The sequence below is a fragment of the Dendroctonus ponderosae genome, unplaced genomic scaffold, assembly GCF_020466585.1.
Source record: "Dendroctonus ponderosae isolate FM_Combo_2020 unplaced genomic scaffold, Dpon_F_20191213v2 Dpon_F_20191213_1, whole genome shotgun sequence".
Lineage (NCBI taxonomy): Eukaryota > Metazoa > Arthropoda > Insecta > Coleoptera > Curculionidae > Dendroctonus > Dendroctonus ponderosae.
This window is the reverse complement of record NW_026017110.1, coordinates 14,457,612-14,478,555: the sequence shown is the minus strand read 5'-3', so window position 1 is coordinate 14,478,555 and position 20,944 is coordinate 14,457,612. Positions and strand designations below refer to the sequence as shown.

At 32.6% G+C, this 20,944-nt stretch overlaps 3 protein-coding genes and 1 long non-coding RNA gene across 5 annotated transcripts; 3 read left to right on the top strand and 1 right to left on the bottom strand.

The window, feature by feature from the left end:
• Window positions 1-181: 181 nt before the first annotated feature.
• LOC109543684 (S1 RNA-binding domain-containing protein 1) lies at window positions 182-9,280 on the top strand. Its single transcript, XM_048664092.1, has 14 exons — window positions 182-376; window positions 1,200-1,283; window positions 1,377-1,487; window positions 1,577-1,651; window positions 1,702-1,994; window positions 2,080-2,272; window positions 2,336-2,571; window positions 2,626-2,794; window positions 3,799-3,979; window positions 4,317-4,599; window positions 5,591-5,790; window positions 5,875-6,064; window positions 6,305-6,561; window positions 7,499-9,280. Exons 1-14 carry the CDS (start codon window positions 305-307, stop codon window positions 7,936-7,938), a joined length of 2,784 nt encoding a protein of 927 aa, XP_048520049.1. The 5' UTR covers window positions 182-304; the 3' UTR covers window positions 7,939-9,280.
• A 1,629-nt stretch (window positions 9,281-10,909) lies between these two features.
• Window positions 10,910-11,397, bottom strand: LOC125503532. The gene is made up of 2 exons (XR_007280951.1): window positions 11,300-11,397; window positions 10,910-11,099 (listed from the first exon to the last, which is right to left on the bottom strand). It is a non-coding gene; the product is annotated as an uncharacterized LOC125503532 (long non-coding RNA).
• Window positions 11,398-11,451: 54 nt separating this feature from the next.
• Window positions 11,452-15,394, top strand: LOC109543685 (zinc finger C4H2 domain-containing protein). Of its 2 annotated transcripts, none has more exons than XM_019913507.2 (5): window positions 11,452-11,652; window positions 11,719-11,890; window positions 14,413-14,591; window positions 14,652-14,894; window positions 15,019-15,394. In XM_019913507.2, the coding sequence occupies exons 1-5, from the start codon at window positions 11,594-11,596 to the stop codon at window positions 15,149-15,151; spliced, it is 786 nt and encodes a 261-aa protein (XP_019769066.1). In that variant the 5' UTR covers window positions 11,452-11,593; the 3' UTR covers window positions 15,152-15,394. The 2 variants fall into 2 exon arrangements, with proteins under 2 accessions (XP_019769066.1, XP_019769065.1); XM_019913506.2 differs by having other exon boundaries at window positions 14,652-14,909.
• A 1,474-nt stretch (window positions 15,395-16,868) lies between these two features.
• LOC109543686 (activator of 90 kDa heat shock protein ATPase homolog 1) lies at window positions 16,869-20,944 on the top strand. Its single transcript, XM_048662275.1, has 5 exons — window positions 16,869-17,038; window positions 18,844-18,990; window positions 19,412-19,626; window positions 19,729-20,259; window positions 20,527-20,944. The coding sequence occupies exons 2-5, from the start codon at window positions 18,846-18,848 to the stop codon at window positions 20,665-20,667; spliced, it is 1,032 nt and encodes a 343-aa protein (XP_048518232.1). The 5' UTR covers window positions 16,869-17,038; window positions 18,844-18,845; the 3' UTR covers window positions 20,668-20,944.

Genomic DNA, 20,944 nt, shown 5'->3' with positions numbered 1-20,944 from the left:
TAACGACAGCCACATGGCGAGTTTCATTTTTCTTCCCGCCAACAACGCGCCTCTTGCATTTGTTTACCGAACTAATTTTGTGGTCAAGGCTATCCTATTGAGTTGTCATGGGGGTGTAGTGATGCTTGTGAAGTTTTGGGTATATCGATACCAAAAACTATTTGTCGATACTTCATGAGATTTACGATCACAACCCTACTTTTATGTTTACTATACGAATTACGTTTCTGTTGTACCAGCTAGAACAGGACTAATGAAATTCATGATAATTCTTTGATATCATTTGCATAAAATAGTCTAAAATATGAATAGTACAAATCAATTACTTAGTTCTGATGATAGTGATGCTCCGATCCTTCGGGCACATTTAAAGCGAGTGAGTATAAACAAACAACTGTAATTTTCAAGGAATTGAAATTCAGCTAAAAAATCTGTGGAATCTCAATTTCAAATGCTCTATTCCTAACAGTAATTCTTTCATTTATTGATATTTCACAGAATTACTTTGAAACATGCAAAGTAGTTGAATATCCGTTGGTAATATTTGAGGATATCAGGTCCTGTTTTATAGAATCCCCTCAATTATGGAAAATCTCTGTAACGCCAACTTTTCTTGGTCTGTTTTTAGCAAAAATGCGGTTTTCGTCCATTTTTCACTGTTTGAAATTCACTACATTTCCCAAAAGATAACAAAGGGTGCATTTCATAGTTTGCACTCCTTGTACCGCCCACGAAACCGATGCTGCAAGAGCAAAAATCAACTTATAAGATTTTTATTCTACATTTGAAACTATAGCTAACTTATTAGAGTTTGCATCTTTAGTTATGCGAAATAGCAGCTGCAATCTACAGGCTACAGGTTGTCATTATTTATATCTTTATGGAAATAGCGGCGTTTTGTAACTTAAGTTTATTATCCGATTTTTCCGAAGTCCACATTGTTACCACCCTGTACAATGCATTTATATTTTGGTTCAATAGAATTATTAACGGATCTGGGGTGATTGGACAGACGTATTTTTTTATATCTTTAACTGCTTTTTTTTGCTTCTAGTGAATTTTAGATCACTTTAGATCAGATTTCAGATTAGTCTAGAACTACCACATGTAAAAGTTGAAGGAAATTTCGGAATTGTTTTTTCCGCAAAACGTTTTTTTACAGATTTATATTAATAAAAATGATTAATTTTTTTGCACAGGCTAAACCAGTTTCATATAAGGCAGAATTAACGTCAGATAGTGATAGCGAGCCAATCAAGTTTGTAAAAGTGAAAACTCCACAGGTAAATTGAAAGTGAAAATTAAAAGAATCATGCACCTTTAGACCGTTTTTACGCTTACTATTAACTTTTTTATATATTGTCAACAAATTTTAGACTGAAAAACTGCTTGGCGAGATTTCTCTTTTAACTAGCGATGAAGAGTTTATTCCGGAGCCGAGTAAGTTCAAGAAAAAACCGTTAAGTAAAACCAATACACGTGAAAAGGTTTGTTGAATTAAACAAAACTGCTTTAGTACAAAGGATTAATATGCCTGCTTGGCGTTGTCATTAATAACGAATATTTATATTTGTAGAGGATACATACTATTGAACTTATTACCAGCGATGAAGATATGGAGTCTGCAAATATTCCATCAAATACCGGAAAGGTAACTGAAAAATTTGAAAGTAAAATATTTTGCAATAATTCCTCTTTTAGAAAAGGAAATGTCTGAATTCTCATTTGGAAGTCACAAGTCCAACAAAGAAAGCAAAAAAAGATCGAGAAGCTAAACCACTTAGAAGCAAGACTTTAAGCAAAACTAGAAGAACCGCCGTTGCAACATCTCAAAGTTCAAAGACAGATAAAACTCTAAATAGTTCCGTTGACGACGTTTGTCCCACTTGGCAAGAGCCAGAACTTTTAGCAGAGAAAACTTTAATAGATGAAAGTGTTGCTCGAAATTTGATAAAACTATGGGAGGATGGTAATACTATACCATTTATTGCTAGGTATGTTTATGCTAACTATTGCTTAATGTTTATTTACAATCATTTAAAAATGTATAGTTTTTAATTATATTTGGTAACATTTTAGATATCGAAGAAATGTAATTGGTGATATGACGGCGGAAAATCTAAGGGCAATAAAGGAGGATTACGTCGAAATTTGCGAATTGAAAAAGAAAATTTGCACGGTTGCAAAAGCAGTGGCGCAGAATGGAAAGTTGGATCTGAAAATTCAACAAAATATTTGTGCGTCTAGAACTATCGAAGAATTGGAACATATTGTAAGATACATGTGATTTGTAATAAGTATTAAGTTTTTAATCTATTATTTGATTCGGTTTTAGTATGCTCCGTTTAAACCGGGTAAAAAACAATCATTGGTAGAACGAGCAAAAAAATGCGGTTTGGAGGAGCCAGCATTACATTTATTGAATAACACGGGCATGATTTTTTTTGCTGATTATAAGAAACCTGGCGTAGATGGCATAAAAACCGAGGAGGATGTAAAAAAAGGAATCATACAAATTTTAGCTTTTGAAATAGGTAGAGACCCGGAATTGTTGTTGTTCTTGCGCAATTTGTAAGTAAAGTTCAGGATCTTGTTGTTTTTGTCTTGCTAAACGGTTATTGGTAGGCGAGGAACATCGACGTTTAAACTGAGGACAACAAAGGCCCGATCTACACAGAAAAACCAAAGTACTGTCGCGAACAAAATAGGAAAAAAAGATCCTAAGACAGAGGAGGCCAAGTTTCAAATATACTTTGATTTTAGCAATAGGGTTGACGCTTTGAAATCTCACCAGGTAAACATGATAATAGAAAATATAGGATTCTTAGAGAATATAGTATATATTCGAATAAAATTTGGGGTTATTTAGAAAAAATAAAGTTTGGTGCAGAGAAATACTAGAACGCGATTCTAACTGGTCATTTATTAATAAAAATTTCAATATTCCAAAATGGAGATTCGACCCTCAAGTTGAAATATTTAAATAGCTTTCTCCGAGTTTGTTGCTTGATTTTCCTATTTTACGTAAACTTTTTTTTCATGCAAACTTTTGTTGACATTTAAAACTGTCTGATAAAGAAAAATGGAATTTGAAAAAAAATTGTGATTAAAGATCGATATTTTGTGAATCGTCAGGAATGTTATGTTATATTATTGGTCTTGTAAAGACTTGTAAAATATGTAATTCCCAATTATAAGAAGTAAATTTCTGATAACGCTAATTTACGTTCTAATGGCGTATTTTCTTTGTTTCTCAGACATAATGTCCCCGTGTTATGTCTAATAGGCTAACGTCTAATGACTAAAATTGTTAAGCTCAGTGGGGTCCTCTAGGACAATGTGGCAAATATTTTAAACAAATAACTGTTAGCTACTGTTTAAAATTTATCAAGTTGTCTCGGATTGGGCATCTTTTGGAGCAACGTTTGTGTCTGTTCACATTCTTTCGTATTTTGCTTTATCTTCGAGATAAAATATAAAAACTTCTGTTGCATGTCCCTGGGACAAAGTAATGAATCATTAAAACTACTATACCATTTAGGAATTAAAATTACAAAGAAGTCATTTACCTATTCATTATTTTCGTACATTAAAACTGCTGTCGTTTATACAAATGAACATAAATCTGTTTTTGCATAACTTTTTTGTTAAATTTAACATCCTAGGACTCCCATCTTTTACAAAAATGACATGATACCCGATTTATTTGAAGTTTAGAGTTTTGAATGGCGTACCAAAATGTTCAAATTCTACAATTAACGTGGAAAACATAAATTTATAAATATTTATTTGTTTTAGATTTTAGCTATTAATCGAGGAGAATCTTTAAAAATTCTAACCGTCAAAATTGAGATTCCTAGTTATTTTCAAAACCAGTTTAAAATTTTCTGCACTAACAAATGGACAAATAAATCTCAATATGACCAGAGAAGACAAGACATTATTAATTTGGCAATTGATGATGCGTTTGGACGAATAAGTATGTAATCCGTTTATGTATGTTGTTTCGAATTATGTATGCTACTATTTGTCGAATCATCGGTAGAAATTAACAAATTTTTTATTAATAAACTTAATTCCAAGTATTTATAATTACTTAAACACGAGAGTTTAATTTGATTAATTTTTTACAATAATTAAAATGCGTTAAAAAAATTAAAACACAAAATAAATTTAATTTTTATACCTAATAAACTAATAGGTAAATGGTTTGCATTTAATTGAAGAATTGGTTTTCCAACTCGAAATTTGATATGAGTGGTTGACAAATGGCCAGCTTATAAAGGTTTTCTAAAGTAGTTTATCTTCCTTTATAGTTACTCCATTGATTTCTCGAGAAATACGTGCTGAATTGAAGCTAAAAGCCGAGAAAGAATCATGTAAAGTGTTCAGTGATAATTTGAAACATTTATTATTAACACGCCCCATGAAAGGAAAACCAATTATGGGAATAGATCCAGGTTACACTCATGGGTGTAAGGTGGCCCTTATCTCAGCGACTGGGAATCTACTAGATCACAGCGTAATTTATCCGCATACTTTTAAAAATGGCAGTTCTAGAGGCGAAGACGTGATCAAGAAATTATTGCTTCAATATGGGTAAATGTACTTATTATTGTCCTGACGTTATAGTGAGCAATCAGGCAGCCTAAGATATATATATATCTCGAAATATTTCTCACATGTTTTTGGTGATTTTGTTCCCTATTCTCTGTGAGCGATCTGCAACGTTTATAAATATTCATGCAGACAATATTCTGAAATATTGGTTACTCAACTAAACGAGAATGTTCCACCTACTTAAAATTGTTTTGGTGGTTCGTTATTGTCTGATTTACTCTCTGGATCTCTGCCTTCATTATACTGGGGCCTCTATCTATCACAGGTCGTGTGTGTGCTGTTTCCTCGTTTGACATCGTCGAAGAGGTCAGTTACGTACCTCTTTCCATTCTCTGCATTGTTGTTCCTGATCAAGGAATTTTCCGCCCGATATTTTAAGTAGGTTGGCATGTTTTGGTTTTTGATTCCGGAGGTATATTTCAGTTTTTTATGAAGATTGAAGCTGTCGTGTTTTTCAGGAGATCTTTAATTTATTTGCCGAAGTTTTCAGGCTATAGTTCTTTTGGGTTGTTTAATTTTCTTTTTTATCGTTCTGTTGGTATCGCTGTAGCTGGTAATGTCTTTGTTTTTATATCCCCTTCGGGCTTCCATTAAATTCAGAATTCAACTTCAATGGTTTTGAGGAATCCTATGTTTGTTCTATCTATTCTAATCGGTCTTTGTATCTCATGCCAGTATTCATTGATGGTTCTATTATCACTTGGTGTTTCCTTTATTTTGTGGAATTCTGCGTTTATTTGTTGATATCAGTTCACGTGTTTCAGAGTTTCTGAGGGGGAGCAAGGCACATTCTGTTTGGTTTGTCTTTTTAAGTTCATTTGAGTTTTGGGGCATTTTTCCATTAAAAAAATATATATAAGATAATTTTTGCAAGAATTATTTTCTTTATAATGTAGCTATATTAATAGTTTGTTAAATAACTATTGAAATACTTCCAATAGTTTTCTAACTCTTCTTGATCTAAATTTAGATGTAACCTAATAGCGATAGGCAATGGAAGTGCGTGTCGTGAAACAGAGGAGTGGATTTCCGGTCTTATTAGTAGTCACTATTTCGGAAATTTGGATGTACAATATACTATTGTGAATGAAGATGGAGCATCTATTTACAGTTGCAGTACAGAAGCGCAGAAGGAATTTAGAGATCTAGATCCTAATATTATTAGCGCAGGTAACAATTAGTACTAGGTTTGAGTCAATGCATCGAAGAGAGCGAGATGCAACTCTATTTTTTTAAATAATTTTCTCTTTTTAGTATCTCTTGCGCGCAGAATTCAAGATCCTATGGCCGAACTAGTCAAAGTTGAACCGTGCCATTTAGGAGTAGGCATGTATCAGTTAGACATTAAGAAGAAACAGTTGCAAGATGCTCTAAGCGAAGTTGTTTCTGAATGTGTAAGTTTTGTTGGCGTGGACTTAAATACAGCATCTATGTGCTTATTGCGGTAAGTTAAACTCTAATTAATAATATCGTCATTTTTTCTCATGACATTTCGGTGTTTGTTACGATAAATATGGTAAATTCACATTTTTATAGAAGCTGAACAGTCTCAAACTTTTTAAAAAACTTTTTGTTTAACGTAGTTCATACTCTTACCTCTAATTATTTTACATATTAGTTGTAATACTCTCGTTTTTTAAACTGGTTGTATATATGTACCACAGTATACACTTATTTTTTACAGTCGTATTGCTGGCTTAACAGAAAATAAGGCCGTTCAAATAATCGACTACAGAGAAAGGTGCGGAGCCTTTACCCACCGAAAAGAATTGCTTAAAGTTTATGGAATTGGAGAGAGAGTCTTTGAGCAATGCGCTGGCTTCCTGAGAATAGGACCCACTGATCCGAGCTACAATAAGTTTTATGACAATAAATTGACCACACCATTGGACGCAACGATCATACATCCGGAATCGTACCCTTTGGTTCGCAGTTTAATAGGTACTTTCTTAAATAATATGTGTGTAGGATTAAATAATATATTTGGAAAAACATTGCTAGAAATGTAAGTTTTATTTTGGAAAACACAATTATGTATATGTACTTGAATACCTCGACAAGATTCAGTCGAGCTACTTAAAAATATATTTAACACCCTTTGCTTTATATGTAGATATTTTGACGATTTTTGCATTATTCCATTCGTAAAATCACAAATGATTTTCAAACTAAAATATAATTGATAGACGTTATCAATCCACGATTTGAGCAAATAGTAACAATCGATAAATACCTTATAGTTAAAATATCTATAAAAAAATCGTTGCCATTATCGTTTTTATTAGTCTTCTAAATACCTACAAAACTTTATTTTTTTTATGGTTGTTAAAAGCCAGTAACTAAGTATGCGACTTTTACAGTTTCATTATCCTAAAAGTTTTCTTCAAGTTTTTTTCGCCAAGGCCGAGTAGTACATAAAAAGTCAGTATTTTCGCGATTTGAATGGAGATATATATAATCTAGTTACGTATTAGTACAGACGCCATTGGCAGAACTACTAGAAATATTTTACGTATCAAGTTCATTTGATAACTCTAGTCGTTACCGACCTCTACTAAAGATTTTGTTACCAAACTGTAAACTCGGTATTTGTGTAATAAAGCATTCTTGGCTGCTTTCATATACTTTATGAAGCAATATTATTTTTCGATGTTCCAGTTTCTGCTTTGTCACTGGTCCTCCATATAATTGAGGCGGTGCAGTGATCTTTTTCGGGTGATATATTTAGAGTTCTGTATTCTAAATTACTGATTTTTGAGTTATTTTTTTACTTTTATTTCTGTAATTAAAGTCAAATCGACTTTATATCCATGACTAGCTTATTATAAAACGCTCTATACTTTATCGCTGCTCAACTAATGTCTGCTTTATCTTTTAGGAGAATTGGGACTGAAAGAGAAACAAATAGGTTCGGAGTACTTCATCAGATGCTTTAAGGCAAAATCACAAGGGTACGATATTCAGAAATTAGCTGAAAAATATAAATCTGATAAGGAAACAATGCACCTCATTTTCGATGCACTTAATAAGAGCTTAAGCCACGATTTCAGAACTGAAATGAGTAGAACGCCGTTATTTAAAAAGGACATTACTTCTTTGGAAAACCTGAAAATAAATTCAGTTTTGACGGGGCGAGTTAAAAACGTAACATCATTTGGGGCGTTTGTCGACATCGGAGTAGGTAAGAACGGATTAATTCATGAATCAAATATGAAAGGGCTGAATTTACATCTAGGGGATGTATTGGAAGTTCGAGTAAACAAACTTGACGTGGTCAAAGGTCATATTAATTTGGTAGTCTTAAATAAGTGCAGTTGAAAGGGTACATTGTGTAAACTTTTTTGTGTTCTAATTTGTTAATATTTTTCCTCCAGATTTATTAGGGCGGTTTTCTTCTAAAATATACATAATACAGCATAAATAAAATTTTCGTTTTCGTGGAAATGTTTTTTTCCTTCCATAAAAGAACTGTTATTTGAGTTTAGAAGCTTCGTTTATATATGTGTGGTGCCACTAAAACCGGAGTGTAAACCTAACGGGAATTTATTCCGTTTGGTTTAGACTATGATGTGTTTTTTTCAAAACCGCAACATTCAATTTTGTAACTGTTAATGAGGGAAAATTGGTAATATTTTTTGAAAGAATTCTGATGTACATGTCTATAATTTTATGAATAAAAATATGGATTACCCCAATTTTTGTAATATTGGAGCTGTTACGAAAATGTTAAATTATATATTTATTATATATCATAAGTTAGTCTGTATTTTTTGAGATGGCTGTTATTAAGTCGTTCATAAATATGTTGCAGATATCGTCGGCATACAATAGAAGCTGACTAAGTCCGCCGATAGTAGTTTTGAGTTATTAATCTTTTCATAATTTGCTTATGATTATAAAATCAATTATTTTATATCAGATTAGTTTATAATAATTTTTTTACACAATTTTGAAGTTTGTTCCTGGTAAATAAGATTACACATTGACATTGCAATCGAAAATACCAAAAATATATAAATATTCGACATGGTCGCTTTCGCTTGTATAACGACGATACGTATGCAGAGATGTACTTTTAAGGATATTTTTGTAATATATTGATCTTACAGATCGCAAATAGCGATGTCTCAGTGAGTTCCTGAACAATATTTATCTACCCTAGCACAAATATGCAGTCATTTAAAATGCGGCATCATTATTGCGGGAGTATTTAGCGAGTCTACATAAATTTTATGTATACTATTCTTTGTTTTTGCAATCAACGTAGTATAGTAATCTAAAATGTAAATAAATTGGTATTTACATGTTCGGAAGTCTCTGTCTGGAGAGCGACAAAAGGTGAAGAAAGACGAAATAGCTTTGTGGAATGTAACCGGCGATGGGGTTTAATACACTGAAAATGGCTCCTGAGAAAAGTATCCGTGTGTCATTCAAATGTATAAAACATATTAATTCTCGTGGAACGCCAAAAAAAAAACAATTAGAGGAGAAGTGATCGCATTTTAGTGATTTACGTTAAAAATAAGGCACCTTATGTAGAAAATCCAAGAAGTATGTAAGAAAATTATAATTAAGTAGTTTTGAAAATTTGTAATTTTTTATTCTTACTAAGAACATTTCTTAGTGGTGTTTATTTGAGAAATAGAAGTTTTTTTGTTTACCGCTTTTCACTCATTAAAGTTTGCAATTTTCTTATAAGAAAACAGACAATGCCATCTTATTTTCCCTTTGAAACACCTTTTTTACGGGCGGCCGGGGGTACGGGCGAAAATCAATACTTTGAGAATTTAGCAATAAATTGCAAATATTTGCGTTTTAGAATAGATAGCTTCTTAACAGTATAAAAAAACGGGCAAACTAACCCTAATACCTTCAAAATGTATCTAAGAAAAGAATCAATCCAAACCAAGATGTGAAAAATGCTCGATATTTTTTTACATCGCCGCGAAATCGGTATCATAAACATCGTCATGGCGTGGTTTGTTTTTTTTATGGAAAAATTGATTAATTTCGCATAAAATACCACCAAGAAATTTTCTTAGTGGTATCTATACAATGAGCAAATATGCAACTTCTAAATTACTACTATGGGAGCCGACGACATCATTTAATACATGTTTCTATCAGCTTATCAAAGTTTTAACTTAATTGCTTTGGAGTTCTTACTAATGAATTTCTATTGAAATTAGCAATTTCATTGGAGGGCACATGTTCCTATATCGATCAATCACGGTTTGCTAAGTGATCTAATTACCCCAATTAAACTTGAGCGGATTCCTAAATAAAGCGAATGTTTATCTAGATAAGTAATTAGTGCCAGCACGCTTTGTGAGGAGGTACGAGGGTGTATCAAATTTAAACGGAACTGATTTATTATTTAAATTGTTTCCTAATTGTGCAATATTTATAAAAACATATCATTTTTCTACAATACCTCCCGCCCTGAAAGTACATTTTTCTATGGGATTGCTCATGCATGGATTTTCTCATGCTCCAGCCACTGAAACACAAACTGACCTACTGGTTGATCTTCCTCAAAACGATAGACTACCAGCACTTCTTTCAGGTATACAAAAGTATAGAAGTCACAAGGTGACCAGTCTGGACTGTAAAGAGGATGTTCTAACTTTTCCCAGCCAAATTTGTCTAATTTCTTTCTTGCAGTGTTTGCTGATTGAGGCCATTGTTACCATGAAAAAAAAACATATTTGTCTGATTGCGTCTTTTTGTTCCTTCGATAGGAGAATTATGCGGCATATAGAAACGTGCAATGTTTTGATCGTGGGGAAAACCGAGAAAATCATTCTTGGGCTCCCGTTTACCACGTTTTTCCCACTCTATTTTAGGCAGTTTTGACTCAGAAGTGTAATCTTTGGTGTACCCAAGTTTTATTTTGATGGAATCGATCTAAAAAGTGCTGATAAACCTTAAGTCTATGTTGCTTATGCTTCTTCGGACAACAGAAACGGAACCGATCGTTACGTCCCAAGTGTGGCTCCGATTCTGGACTTATTCACACCTTCTGGAGCAAGCATTCTTTGTTTCGTGCAAATACGCACGTTCTTGACAAGGTGTTATCCGCGAATTGTAGGTCTAATCTCTGGCCACAAGCTTAATAATTATCTGTATTTTCACAGATACGCGCCATGGCTTTTCACTCATGTTTTTTTTTAATATTAAGCAGACCTGGCGGAATTCGAATCACTGCCATTTCCCCCTTACCCTCCCCAGCTACTTACAAAGCCACTTCGTCCAAATCTACAACCGGTTCGAATTTAAAACACAAATAATCAATTCAGTGTATATTTGAAATACTCGAATTTCGTACGTTTTTCCTTGAATTCTCAAGATTGGCAATATAACTTCCTTAAGGCCTACTGCACAGGCCTCCTGTTAGGTGAATCCGAATCGAAGGACCACCCCTTACTTAAAGATCCGACGAAATTACATCTAAATTTTATGGACCACGGCCTACAAGCCTGGAAAAACAATAATTTACCATTGAGTTCGGCCGTGAAAGCCTACATTCCTTGATGCATCAGAGAAGTTCATGTTTAAAAACAGTTAACTTTATGCAATAAATGCATATTTATTGTTTAGCATCTACATTTTTAATCATTATTATTAATCATACTAACATTGAGCAGCCGTGGATAAAATATATTTTAATTTCCTTTACCTCTCTAATATCTTTTCGGATATTTAAGAAACAATGAGTAGTTTAATTTATATTTCCGTGTTTGTATGTGATCAATTTACTCTAAGCTAAGTCCCTTTATTCAAGAATATTTTACAGATCTGGCATCATGAATGCTTGCGTTTTAGGCATCTGCGCAACGACTGCCCCCTGCTGGTCTTCAATCACAACACCTGAGAAGTAGTTAAATAAAATCAATTAAACAATAATAAATAAAGGTCTTAACAGACGATCTAAAAGCTAGTTTTAACATAAAAAACATCCCTGTTTCGCAAGATGACTGCTGCCGACGAAAGGGGAATATTTACAAAGTTAGAGGCCATTAAAGAGATAAGGTAGTAATGACTGTAATAAAAAATATACTTGTTTAGTAATGTTGATCTTTACTTGAACATTTTAAGATCAAAGACTATTCAATTAGAAAAACTAAAAGCCCGTTTAATATGTGAAGTAGAATCTCAGGAACAGGAAGAAAAATCTCTCACTGAATACAAACAAGAAATGGATCTTCTATTGCAAGAGAAAATGTCCCATGTAGAGGAATTGAGACAAATTCACGCCGACATCAATGCAGTACGTTTACTTGAGATATAATAATTTGTTAGATGGTTTTCAACGCGATAACCAGCAAAATCACAAAAGTTTTTATATTTTCACTTCAGTTTATATTTAATAACTGCATTTTTGATTTGATTTGTTGATTGATTGATTTTGTCAGTGATTTCCACTGCTATAATCTACTTTTTACACTATCGAATGTTTGTGAATATTTTCAGTAACAAAGAAGGTAATATTTTAACTGTAAAAATGATATACATGATGAGAACAACCTATTGAAGTGAAAACGGACATGGAAATTCTGTTTTACTGATGGATTTTAACAGCTTTATAGCAAAATAACTATGTAGTATTGGAAAACTTTTTTCTGCTAATTAGTTGCAAAAAGCGACAGCTTCCTTCACATTTTACATATACATACTTAATTATAAAGTATAAATTTATAATAATTATCCTCAATATCTTAAGTTATTTTCCCATGTTTTTGATTACCATGGCTTAAGAATGAAGAATCAAGTCTTAACGATATTTGGGCTCAGTTATACAAAAGCCATCCAACCCACAAAAGTATTTCTCGAAAAATTAGGAAAAATATGTTTCTACAGTAGGAATTTGATATCGATTAACATTGAAGTTGATATTGAATAGCATTTATACAAAACACTTTACTGTATGGTGTAAATCTTATCAACTGTATCATTAATTTTTCCAGTTTAAATGCTTTCAGTAAATTAGAAAATTGAAGTTATTTAATTATAAAGATGATTACTAACGCTTATAATAAGAACAAGGCTTATAAATGATTTTCAAAGCAAAAGTAGTATAAACTCAAGTTTGCTTGGCATAAAAATCTAGTGTGTATTGAAACAGTCTACATCTTGACTAATTAGCATTTCCATTTAGTTTTTGGGACCAATTGGTTTTCTTGCCTTTCTTATTTGTTTTACACAATGGCACCCACCTGATTTTCTTCATACTGACTTCGCGTGGGGTCATCAAAAGTGCTTTGTTAATTAAAAAATAAAAACGTCCACTTTTTGCAATCTTGATAAACTTATTCTTATACAGACTAAGACAATTCATTTTCTTTCGGTTCACTGACATGTTTCTATTTATTATATGTTTTTCTTCATTTGCTGCACAAAAAATGATTTCAATGGTATTTCAATTATGTAATCTGAAGACAACTATACAGTCTACTGAGTTGTTTGGTTGAAAACTGTGTTCTGAGTATAGAAACTTGACAGTAGGTTATTCAAAGTGGTAAGCTGAATGCAAAATATGTTATAATATTAAAGTGGTATTACAATGTCGGAATTCGGCCCTAAATATGATTGGCTCCATAGAATCGTACGTTTTACTTCTGGCGAAATTTTATTTTGAACGTGATTTGTTAAGCCGAACCAAGTTAGTGCGTGCGAAAGTTAACAGCTCATGATCACTTAATTGTCTGGTTTTAAACAATATCATCTGCTTCAGTTTTAGCACTATCAGCCTCAGTAAGGTGTTGCCGGTCTTTTGCACACGTTTTTTCGTTCGTATCTGTTTCTATTTTCAAATCGCATAAAATGCTAATATGTATCTGTTATAAGAGTTTTCGTTTGCAAATTAAAATTGGAAAAAGGGGAGAATAAAAAGTATTTGTTTTATTATGCAATTCTACTAAGGAGACACAGAATGTTTCTGTAAAACAGTCGTTCATGTTAAGGAATTAGTAATTTTAGTGCCCCGCTGTTTCATCCTTCAAAACACTGGGATATCAGTTGGATTATTTAGGCGAAATAAAAATTGGCTGGAACTTAATAGAGAATTTTTATTAGCTAATTCTCCGTAATTATTTTGCCTTGGTGCTTTCAGCAAAACTTGATACACGTAGTACTACCATTTTCTTAATTCGTTTAGTTCAATTCAGTAGAAATTGGATTTTAATTAAAAATTCATTAAATTGTTTCCAGTTTGCACCTTTTTTGGACTGGTATACTGAACGTGGAGCGATTTCTATGCCGTTCTACCTTTTCTATCAATTTTTCGATTATTACATCAGATTTGCAATCGTTATGATCAACACAAAAATATTTGCGTTCACTCACCGCCACCTGATGTTTATAAAAAATCATAGTTCGAAATCTCCTCTTTGCGCTAATAAGTATGTCGATCAATTATGGGAAATTTTGGTCAGTTGCAAACCTAATTCGGTGTGGAAATTAGTTCCATGTTTGCAAAATGATGTTGAGTATTGTAAACTTATTCAGTGTGTGTTGTTCGACGTTGTTGACTTCGATTTTTTTAGTTTACTGGTCTAGATCGTTTACACGACTCGAGTAACTAATTACATATTTTAAAACCAAAGTCACCAAAACATTAGCTTGAAGAGCCTGTTTTACCAGCCGAAAAGCACTGTTTTCTTGAAATCCAGACAACAAACACTAAATCAGGCGAAACTTTCAATAATTGTCATACTTTATTCATTACATTTTATTGTCTATGAGTTTTAGAAGACTTCCATCATCCTAGAAGGTACATTATTATTTTCTTAGATGGAGGGTGTTATAAAGCAAGCAGATGAAAGCAGACAGAGAGCTATGAATGCAACGTTGCGTCTGCATGAAGAGTACTTGCCATTGAAAAATGAAATCGATCGTCTAAGAAGGGACAATTTGGGTTTAGAAAGACTTCCAGACCTTCACGAAGAAGAGGGGTCAACAATAACACCGGAGTAATATGCTCTTCATTAATTGTACAAAGATATTACAATTAATGTTTTATATATTTTCAGGAAAGTTTCACAACTTTATAATTCTGCAAAAAGTCAGTCCCCGTCATCATATAGTAAAACTGCTGATTGGACCAGGCCTATTGCTCCATCAGATGGCTCATTAGGCTCTTTAGGACCGCCACTGCCACCTACTTTCTTGCCCCCTCCGAACCCATTAAGATTGGTAACTAATAAACCCGATCCCGGAAGATCTGGAGGTCTTGGCCCGTCTTCCCATTCTGGACCACCCACACCTACTTTCAGGTCGGAACTTCTGAGGTGCACCATTGAGATAATATTATTTTACAATCTTTAAAAAACATTTTTGCAACAGCGTTTTAACTGGCATCTATTAAATTCTGGGGTATTCATATCTTTTATCTTACAGACAACAGCCGCCACCTATGAAGTCTTGCCTTAGTTGTCATCAACAGATACACAGAAATGCCCCAATCTGTCCATTGTGTAAGGCCAAGTCCAGATCTCGTAATCCAAAGAAGCCCAAGAAAAAGGATCACTAAATTTAAACATATTTGAAATTAGAACCACTCTTTCGTTTCTTGCGAATTTACGTTATGTACTTCTGTCTACACTTCACGGCAATTGTCTTTCAGATACAATTTAAAAAGCGTGTGGCTATGTATGTATCTCTTTTGATTATGTCGATGTTCAAAGGGTAGGTAAGCTGTCTGATAATTAACCGGGCAAGATTTCCTCTTCGAAATTTATTCAATTTTATTACAATATAGTGTAATCTTCGTGGACAGACCTTTTATTAATTGTAGTTTGTGTGTGAGTCTCTCGAATATACATAGATAAATATTTTTAGTACGGTGTCGAAAACAGTGAACGATCCCCACTACAAAAGAAATTAATTCTTTGTAGTTTTATAAAATTCGGCGCGGAAATATAGTACCTATTAGCGCGCAACAAATGGTCTTTTAGACGCTATTGGCAGTTTGTTGTATTATTTATTAACACAAAACTATTATAATCAAAATTGGTTGAATTTTAAGTATTTAATTTCTATGCGCTAAGACCGGTACATAAATAAAAATTGTATATCACTGGAGTTTTTTTACATTCATTTTTCATGTGCGATACCATCATATTAATTTTATATGTAAAAGACACATTTCAGAAAAAAAATACATTAAAATTTTTCAGAGCGTCGAAGTTTTTCAACATTTTCCGCAAATTTAGACGAAATAAATGGAAACGAAAATAAGTTAATGTAAATATTAAGGTTTTAGCGATATAATTATACTGCAACTCTCTCTTCCTTTTAGCTTTTTCTGTACGATCCTCTGATATGACTGCATTAGACTTACCTTGGAGTAGTATAAAAAATGAGGGGTATCGGAAAAAATATCAATATGTAAAAGAACCAATGCCATAAAATCGTCAATTACCCGGAAATCGTGACGGTCGTCAAATTCTTAAAGGATCTAACTTTGTAAAAAGATGTGCTTAAAAACTAGGATTATTAAGCTCGTGTCCCATGTATCCGTGTATACGATGGTACGAAGATACGAAAGTGGCGAATGGTGCGAATTAATTAATCACAAAAGTGATGAACATAATTGATGGAAAAACTACCTAATATTTGAAGAAAATTTTGCTAATTTTATTGAGTGGGAACAAATAGAGTTCAATTTGGCGTACCAATTCAGGGTGATTCAAAATTGACGTCATTCCTCTAGGGTTGTTGTCGGGGGTAGGGCTGGATTAACGAAGAGGCTAGTAGGGGCTGTAGCCACGGCCCCAACATTGAAAGGAAAAAAATATATTACCGCCTATACATAATTTGATTTTGCATATGTTCGCGAGAATAAATTATAAAAATAATTATCACAGTTTTCATTTATATTCAAAAAATTATTTCTTTTTACTGCCCGTAAGTAAACCCTATATTCATTTTAGCCCCGGGCCGAGGCCTTAAATTACGAGTTACGAGTAACGCTTTAATCCTCCCCTGATCCGGTGGTGTTTAGAGAGTACAGGAAAAATAGTAAAAACAATAATTCTTCATCAAAAACTGAAATCTTTGCAAAAAACTAGATTAGAAAGTCGGCAACACTGTTTTTCAATAACTGGCAAGGGGTGTCATTTTAAAAATATAATCTTTTGCCATATAAATGGTGGTATAATAATACAATAAAATAATATTTTCCTTATGATAAGTTCCCAACAGTACCTAACGTTTTTTAACCCCGTTCATCTGACATCACTGTTCCAACTAATGTTGGCATTTGACAATTATGGCTGATGGTGTTTGACAGTTAAATATTCTGATTTCTGTGCAGCTACACATTGCTTGAGCAAATTCTAGAATATTTCGGCAAAATTCTGGACTGTTTATTAGCGTCAGTGGTGCTTCAGCAGTAAAGTTTTTTAATTACCTACAGGTAAAGTAATTCAGATGCGACATTTTTTTACAATGTCATATAACATAAAATGAATACATTTATTGAATTATTTCCAATCGGGCATCTTAAAACCAATGTCTTGTTTGCAAATTAAAAAAATTGAATATTAATCTGAATGAATTCTGCTGTTATTTTCATCCCTTCTATTACTGTTGGAATCCGTACTTGTATCTAAGTCAAACAGATAATATAAACGCCTTTTAACCTTTAACAGATACCACCTAAAAGAAAAGAAAGAAAATTGTATAAAAAAATAGTAAAATAATATAAAAAAAGCAGCTGTTTTAATTTTTTTAAATATCCATTTATTCCAATACATTTATATGTAAAATAGTTGATTATTCATAATATCTAAGCACATCAAAGATCGAAGATTCACATGATTGGAAATGCTCGGAAGACTATTCGCAGATAACGTTTGTTACCAATAAATAATTTGCCATATTAAAACAATTACTTACAATTGTTAAATTCAAGTTCAATCAAAAACAAAATTACCTTTGTTCACCTAACGTAAGTAAATCAATTGTAAATGTAGTAGAATTGTATAATTCAATGTCAAGCACCTGGATTTTCAGTAGATCATATTGTTACAAGTTAAGTTAGTTTATTTGATAAAATATTAAATAATTTTGCTGGATAATGTTTATATTTATTATAATTGATTTCTGGAAAATATATTTTAAATTTAGTGCCAGTGTAATGTTATAAATGTTACTTCGTTAATGAAAAGGAACATCAATAGTCTAAGTCAAACTGTAAGCGAGTTTTATTGAAATAGCGACTGAACTAGCCTAGATTCGAGACAAGCTCTGAAGAGGCAATAGTAGGCCCATGAAAAATGGGATACTGATACAAAAATACGTGTGTGAATTGGCTAGAAATATTAGTCTTTTCGCAGAAAGTCAAATTTCTCGCGTTATGAAAAGAGTTTTTGATAGTCTCCAACAAGAAATATGTACACGATTTACTCGATTAAGTGACCATAATTTCGAATTTGGATTTCTACGAAACGTTGAAAATTGATTAAACAAGGATAATGTTGATAACGAATTTTATAATGCAGATTTCAATGGAATAGAACTCGAAATATGTGACTGCAAAATGTTACTCCGCTGTAGAAAAGAAATTGAACCTAAAACTCTGAACTAAAATAAATATAATATAATCATATTATCATTAAAAAAATGTATGTATATTCTTAGAGATAATAAATATTTACTTTTTTATTACTTTAAAACTAGGTATCTTGTGAACTAATTCCAGATGATCATAGGTATACATTTCCAAATCTAGTTTTGTTTTCTAAACTACATTTTTTGTCTCAAATTTAAAGTCTAGCTTGAGCCTATAACTTTATAACTTATTTTTACTTTATTTATTAATTAATTTGCGAGTATATTTTACATATAATACTAAGTATATGGTTTTCGAATGGGCGGGGGCGCTAAAAAGGTATTGTGCCCTCGGCGCGAGTTAAGCTCGCTACGCCACTGAGTATATTAACGTGTTTTGAAAAACTTGATAATCAAAAATAATCCAGCAAAATCTACAATAACACCACATTTCTAAGTCCTTTCAACTCTGCTTGATTGAAGATTTCTGTTGCGAGAATTGTTAATACATATTTCAATTATCTTTTAATAGTTACTTTGCAGGGAAATATTGGATTTTAGTAAGTTAGTATTCAAAACACTAAAAGTTTTGAACTAGGTATTATAATTTGAAAATTGCTAGTGCTTTCAATCAACATTGCATATTTCAAGAACACAACTTGTGTATAGGTATGGCTAAATGGGGAGAAGGTGATCCAAGATGGATTGTAGAAGAGCGACCTGATGCGACAAATGTTAATAATTGGCATTGGACTGAAAAAAACGCAAGCCCTTGGTCGGAAGAGCGCATAAAAGAACTTTTTAATAATATTGCAGGTATGTGAAGAATGGTTTCTTGTTTGTTTAGAACAAACCTCTGAGATAGGCTTTGTTATATTTGATCAAAGATTCAGTATTGCCAGGAACTTGGATAATGTCTTCCATTGAGTATTCTTTATGTATGAAAATTAATAGTTTCTAACTTAGTTTTTTATGAAAATAACTTCCCACCCTAGTTATCTAGTATGAGTTGGCATTCACATTAGCATTTTATTAGGATGTTGAAAAAGTGTAATCAAAAAACACAAATCATTTGCATTAGCTACACATTTTTTAATTTTCTTAGGACAGGCTTGCAATATTATATTGACTGACTGAATATACATATTTATATGATGTACTGCTCTTCAGTCAATAATTCATTTTACTCATTTATTAAAAATGCTTTCTTTAATAATGTTGTTTTTATTTGTTTTAGTTCAAACGAATATAGCGGATTTGAAAATTACGGGAATAGACAAATGCGAAGGAGAGGCATGCGCTAATAATCGGAAAGGAAAGTTGATATTTTTTTATGAATGGGACCTTGTTTTTAATTGGGAAGGAAAACTTAATGGTGGTTCGGGCATTAACCATTGCGGAACCATAAAAGTACCAAATTTGTCGGAGGAAAATGAAATGTCTGATTTAGATGTTAGTCACTTTTATATCTTAAGATGCCTTCTACTAATTCGAATTATTAAAATGCTGAAGTTAACTAATTATGCATGGCTTACTTTTCATATATATTTTTAGATTCAAGTCAACTTGAAAGATCCGGATGAAGAGGGTGAATTACTAAGACAGATTATGTTAAAAGAAGGCAAACTCTTGGTTCGCGATCAATTAGGCAAATATGTAGCAAGTCTTAAACAGGAATTTTCAAGAGGAATGATTCTTCCAAAGAAAGAAGATGTTAAGCCAGATCAGATTAAGAATTTGTCAAGCGGCTTCAACAAGAAAGTTAGCATGAGTCCTGTGGTTTCAAATGAGAAGAAAGTAGTGGGTCTCAAAATTGACACAACCTCGATTAACCAAACTCATAAGTTCCAATGCACAGCAGAAGATTTTTATAACGCTTTGACTCGAATTGAAATGGTTACGGCTTTTACCAGAGGACATGTTAAACTTGATGCAGCAAAAGGTGGCAAATTCGAACTGTTCGGAGGTAACATCACTGGGACTTTTGAAGAATTGGTCCCTAATAAGAAAATAGTAAAGCAATGGCGGTACAAACAATGGCCAGACGGACATCACTCATTAGTTACAATAACGATAGACCAAAAGGTAAGATTTCTGGTACCAAGACTTTTATTTAAATGAATGCAATATGTAATTGTGATAGTATATACAATTACTTCTGTATTAAAAGGATAATTCTCTGAAGTGTACTTTAGCAGAAATAATCGAACATATAGGCATTATAAATTTTGACAAAACTGCTTGACAAACTTAACAATTCCCATATAATCATGAAAACGTACAAATAAACTTGAAACGCAACATTTTTGGTTGCAGTTAATTATGTATAATTGCTTCTTTAATTTTTTGTAGAATGATCATACGGAAGTTATCCTATCTCAATCAGGAGTTCCGAGCGCTGAGGCTGAAGTAACCAGAAATAACTGGGACCGATATTATTGGCAAGCAATGAAACAAGCATTTGGATTTGGTGCTATATTTGGCGACATGTAATTTACTTACATTTAAAACTCTAGACAAAGCTGGTCGCATTGAGTAAGTCGTAAAGATGCAGCTGCATCATCGTGAAACTAATACTGAACTTTTTTCGTATTCGAAAAGAAATTGCATATTCGCACTCTTATTGAAGAATTTACCGTTTTTGCTCTATTTATTGGTTTCTAGGTAAAATAATAATAAAACAGTTTTTCTTTATTTTGTCGTAATTCAATTATATTATGTTGAGAACTGGTAGAAAGCCTATAGTGTTTAATATATTCGTCTTATAAAA

Excerpts from the sequence above, each read along its gene's own strand:
- LOC109543685 (XM_019913506.2), top strand. The coding sequence starts at position 11,594 with ATGACTGCTGCCGACGAAAGGGGAATATTTACAAAGTTAGAGGCCATT. Across the intron at positions 11,891-14,412 it reads TTCACGCCGACATCAATGCA|ATGGAGGGTGTTATAAAGCA; the intron begins GTACGTTTACTT and ends TTATTTTCTTAG. Across the intron at positions 14,592-14,651 it reads GGGTCAACAATAACACCGGA|GAAAGTTTCACAACTTTATA; the intron begins GTAATATGCTCT and ends ATATATTTTCAG.
- LOC109543686 (XM_048662275.1), top strand. The coding sequence starts at position 18,846 with ATGGCTAAATGGGGAGAAGGTGATCCAAGATGGATTGTAGAAGAGCGA. Across the intron at positions 18,991-19,411 it reads ACTTTTTAATAATATTGCAG|TTCAAACGAATATAGCGGAT; the intron begins GTATGTGAAGAA and ends TATTTGTTTTAG. Across the intron at positions 20,260-20,526 it reads CAATAACGATAGACCAAAAG|AATGATCATACGGAAGTTAT; the intron begins GTAAGATTTCTG and ends AATTTTTTGTAG.
- LOC109543684 (XM_048664092.1), top strand. The coding sequence starts at position 305 with ATGAATAGTACAAATCAATTACTTAGTTCTGATGATAGTGATGCTCCG. Across the intron at positions 2,795-3,798 it reads ACGCTTTGAAATCTCACCAG|ATTTTAGCTATTAATCGAGG; the intron begins GTAAACATGATA and ends TATTTGTTTTAG. Across the intron at positions 6,065-6,304 it reads GCATCTATGTGCTTATTGCG|TCGTATTGCTGGCTTAACAG; the intron begins GTAAGTTAAACT and ends TATTTTTTACAG.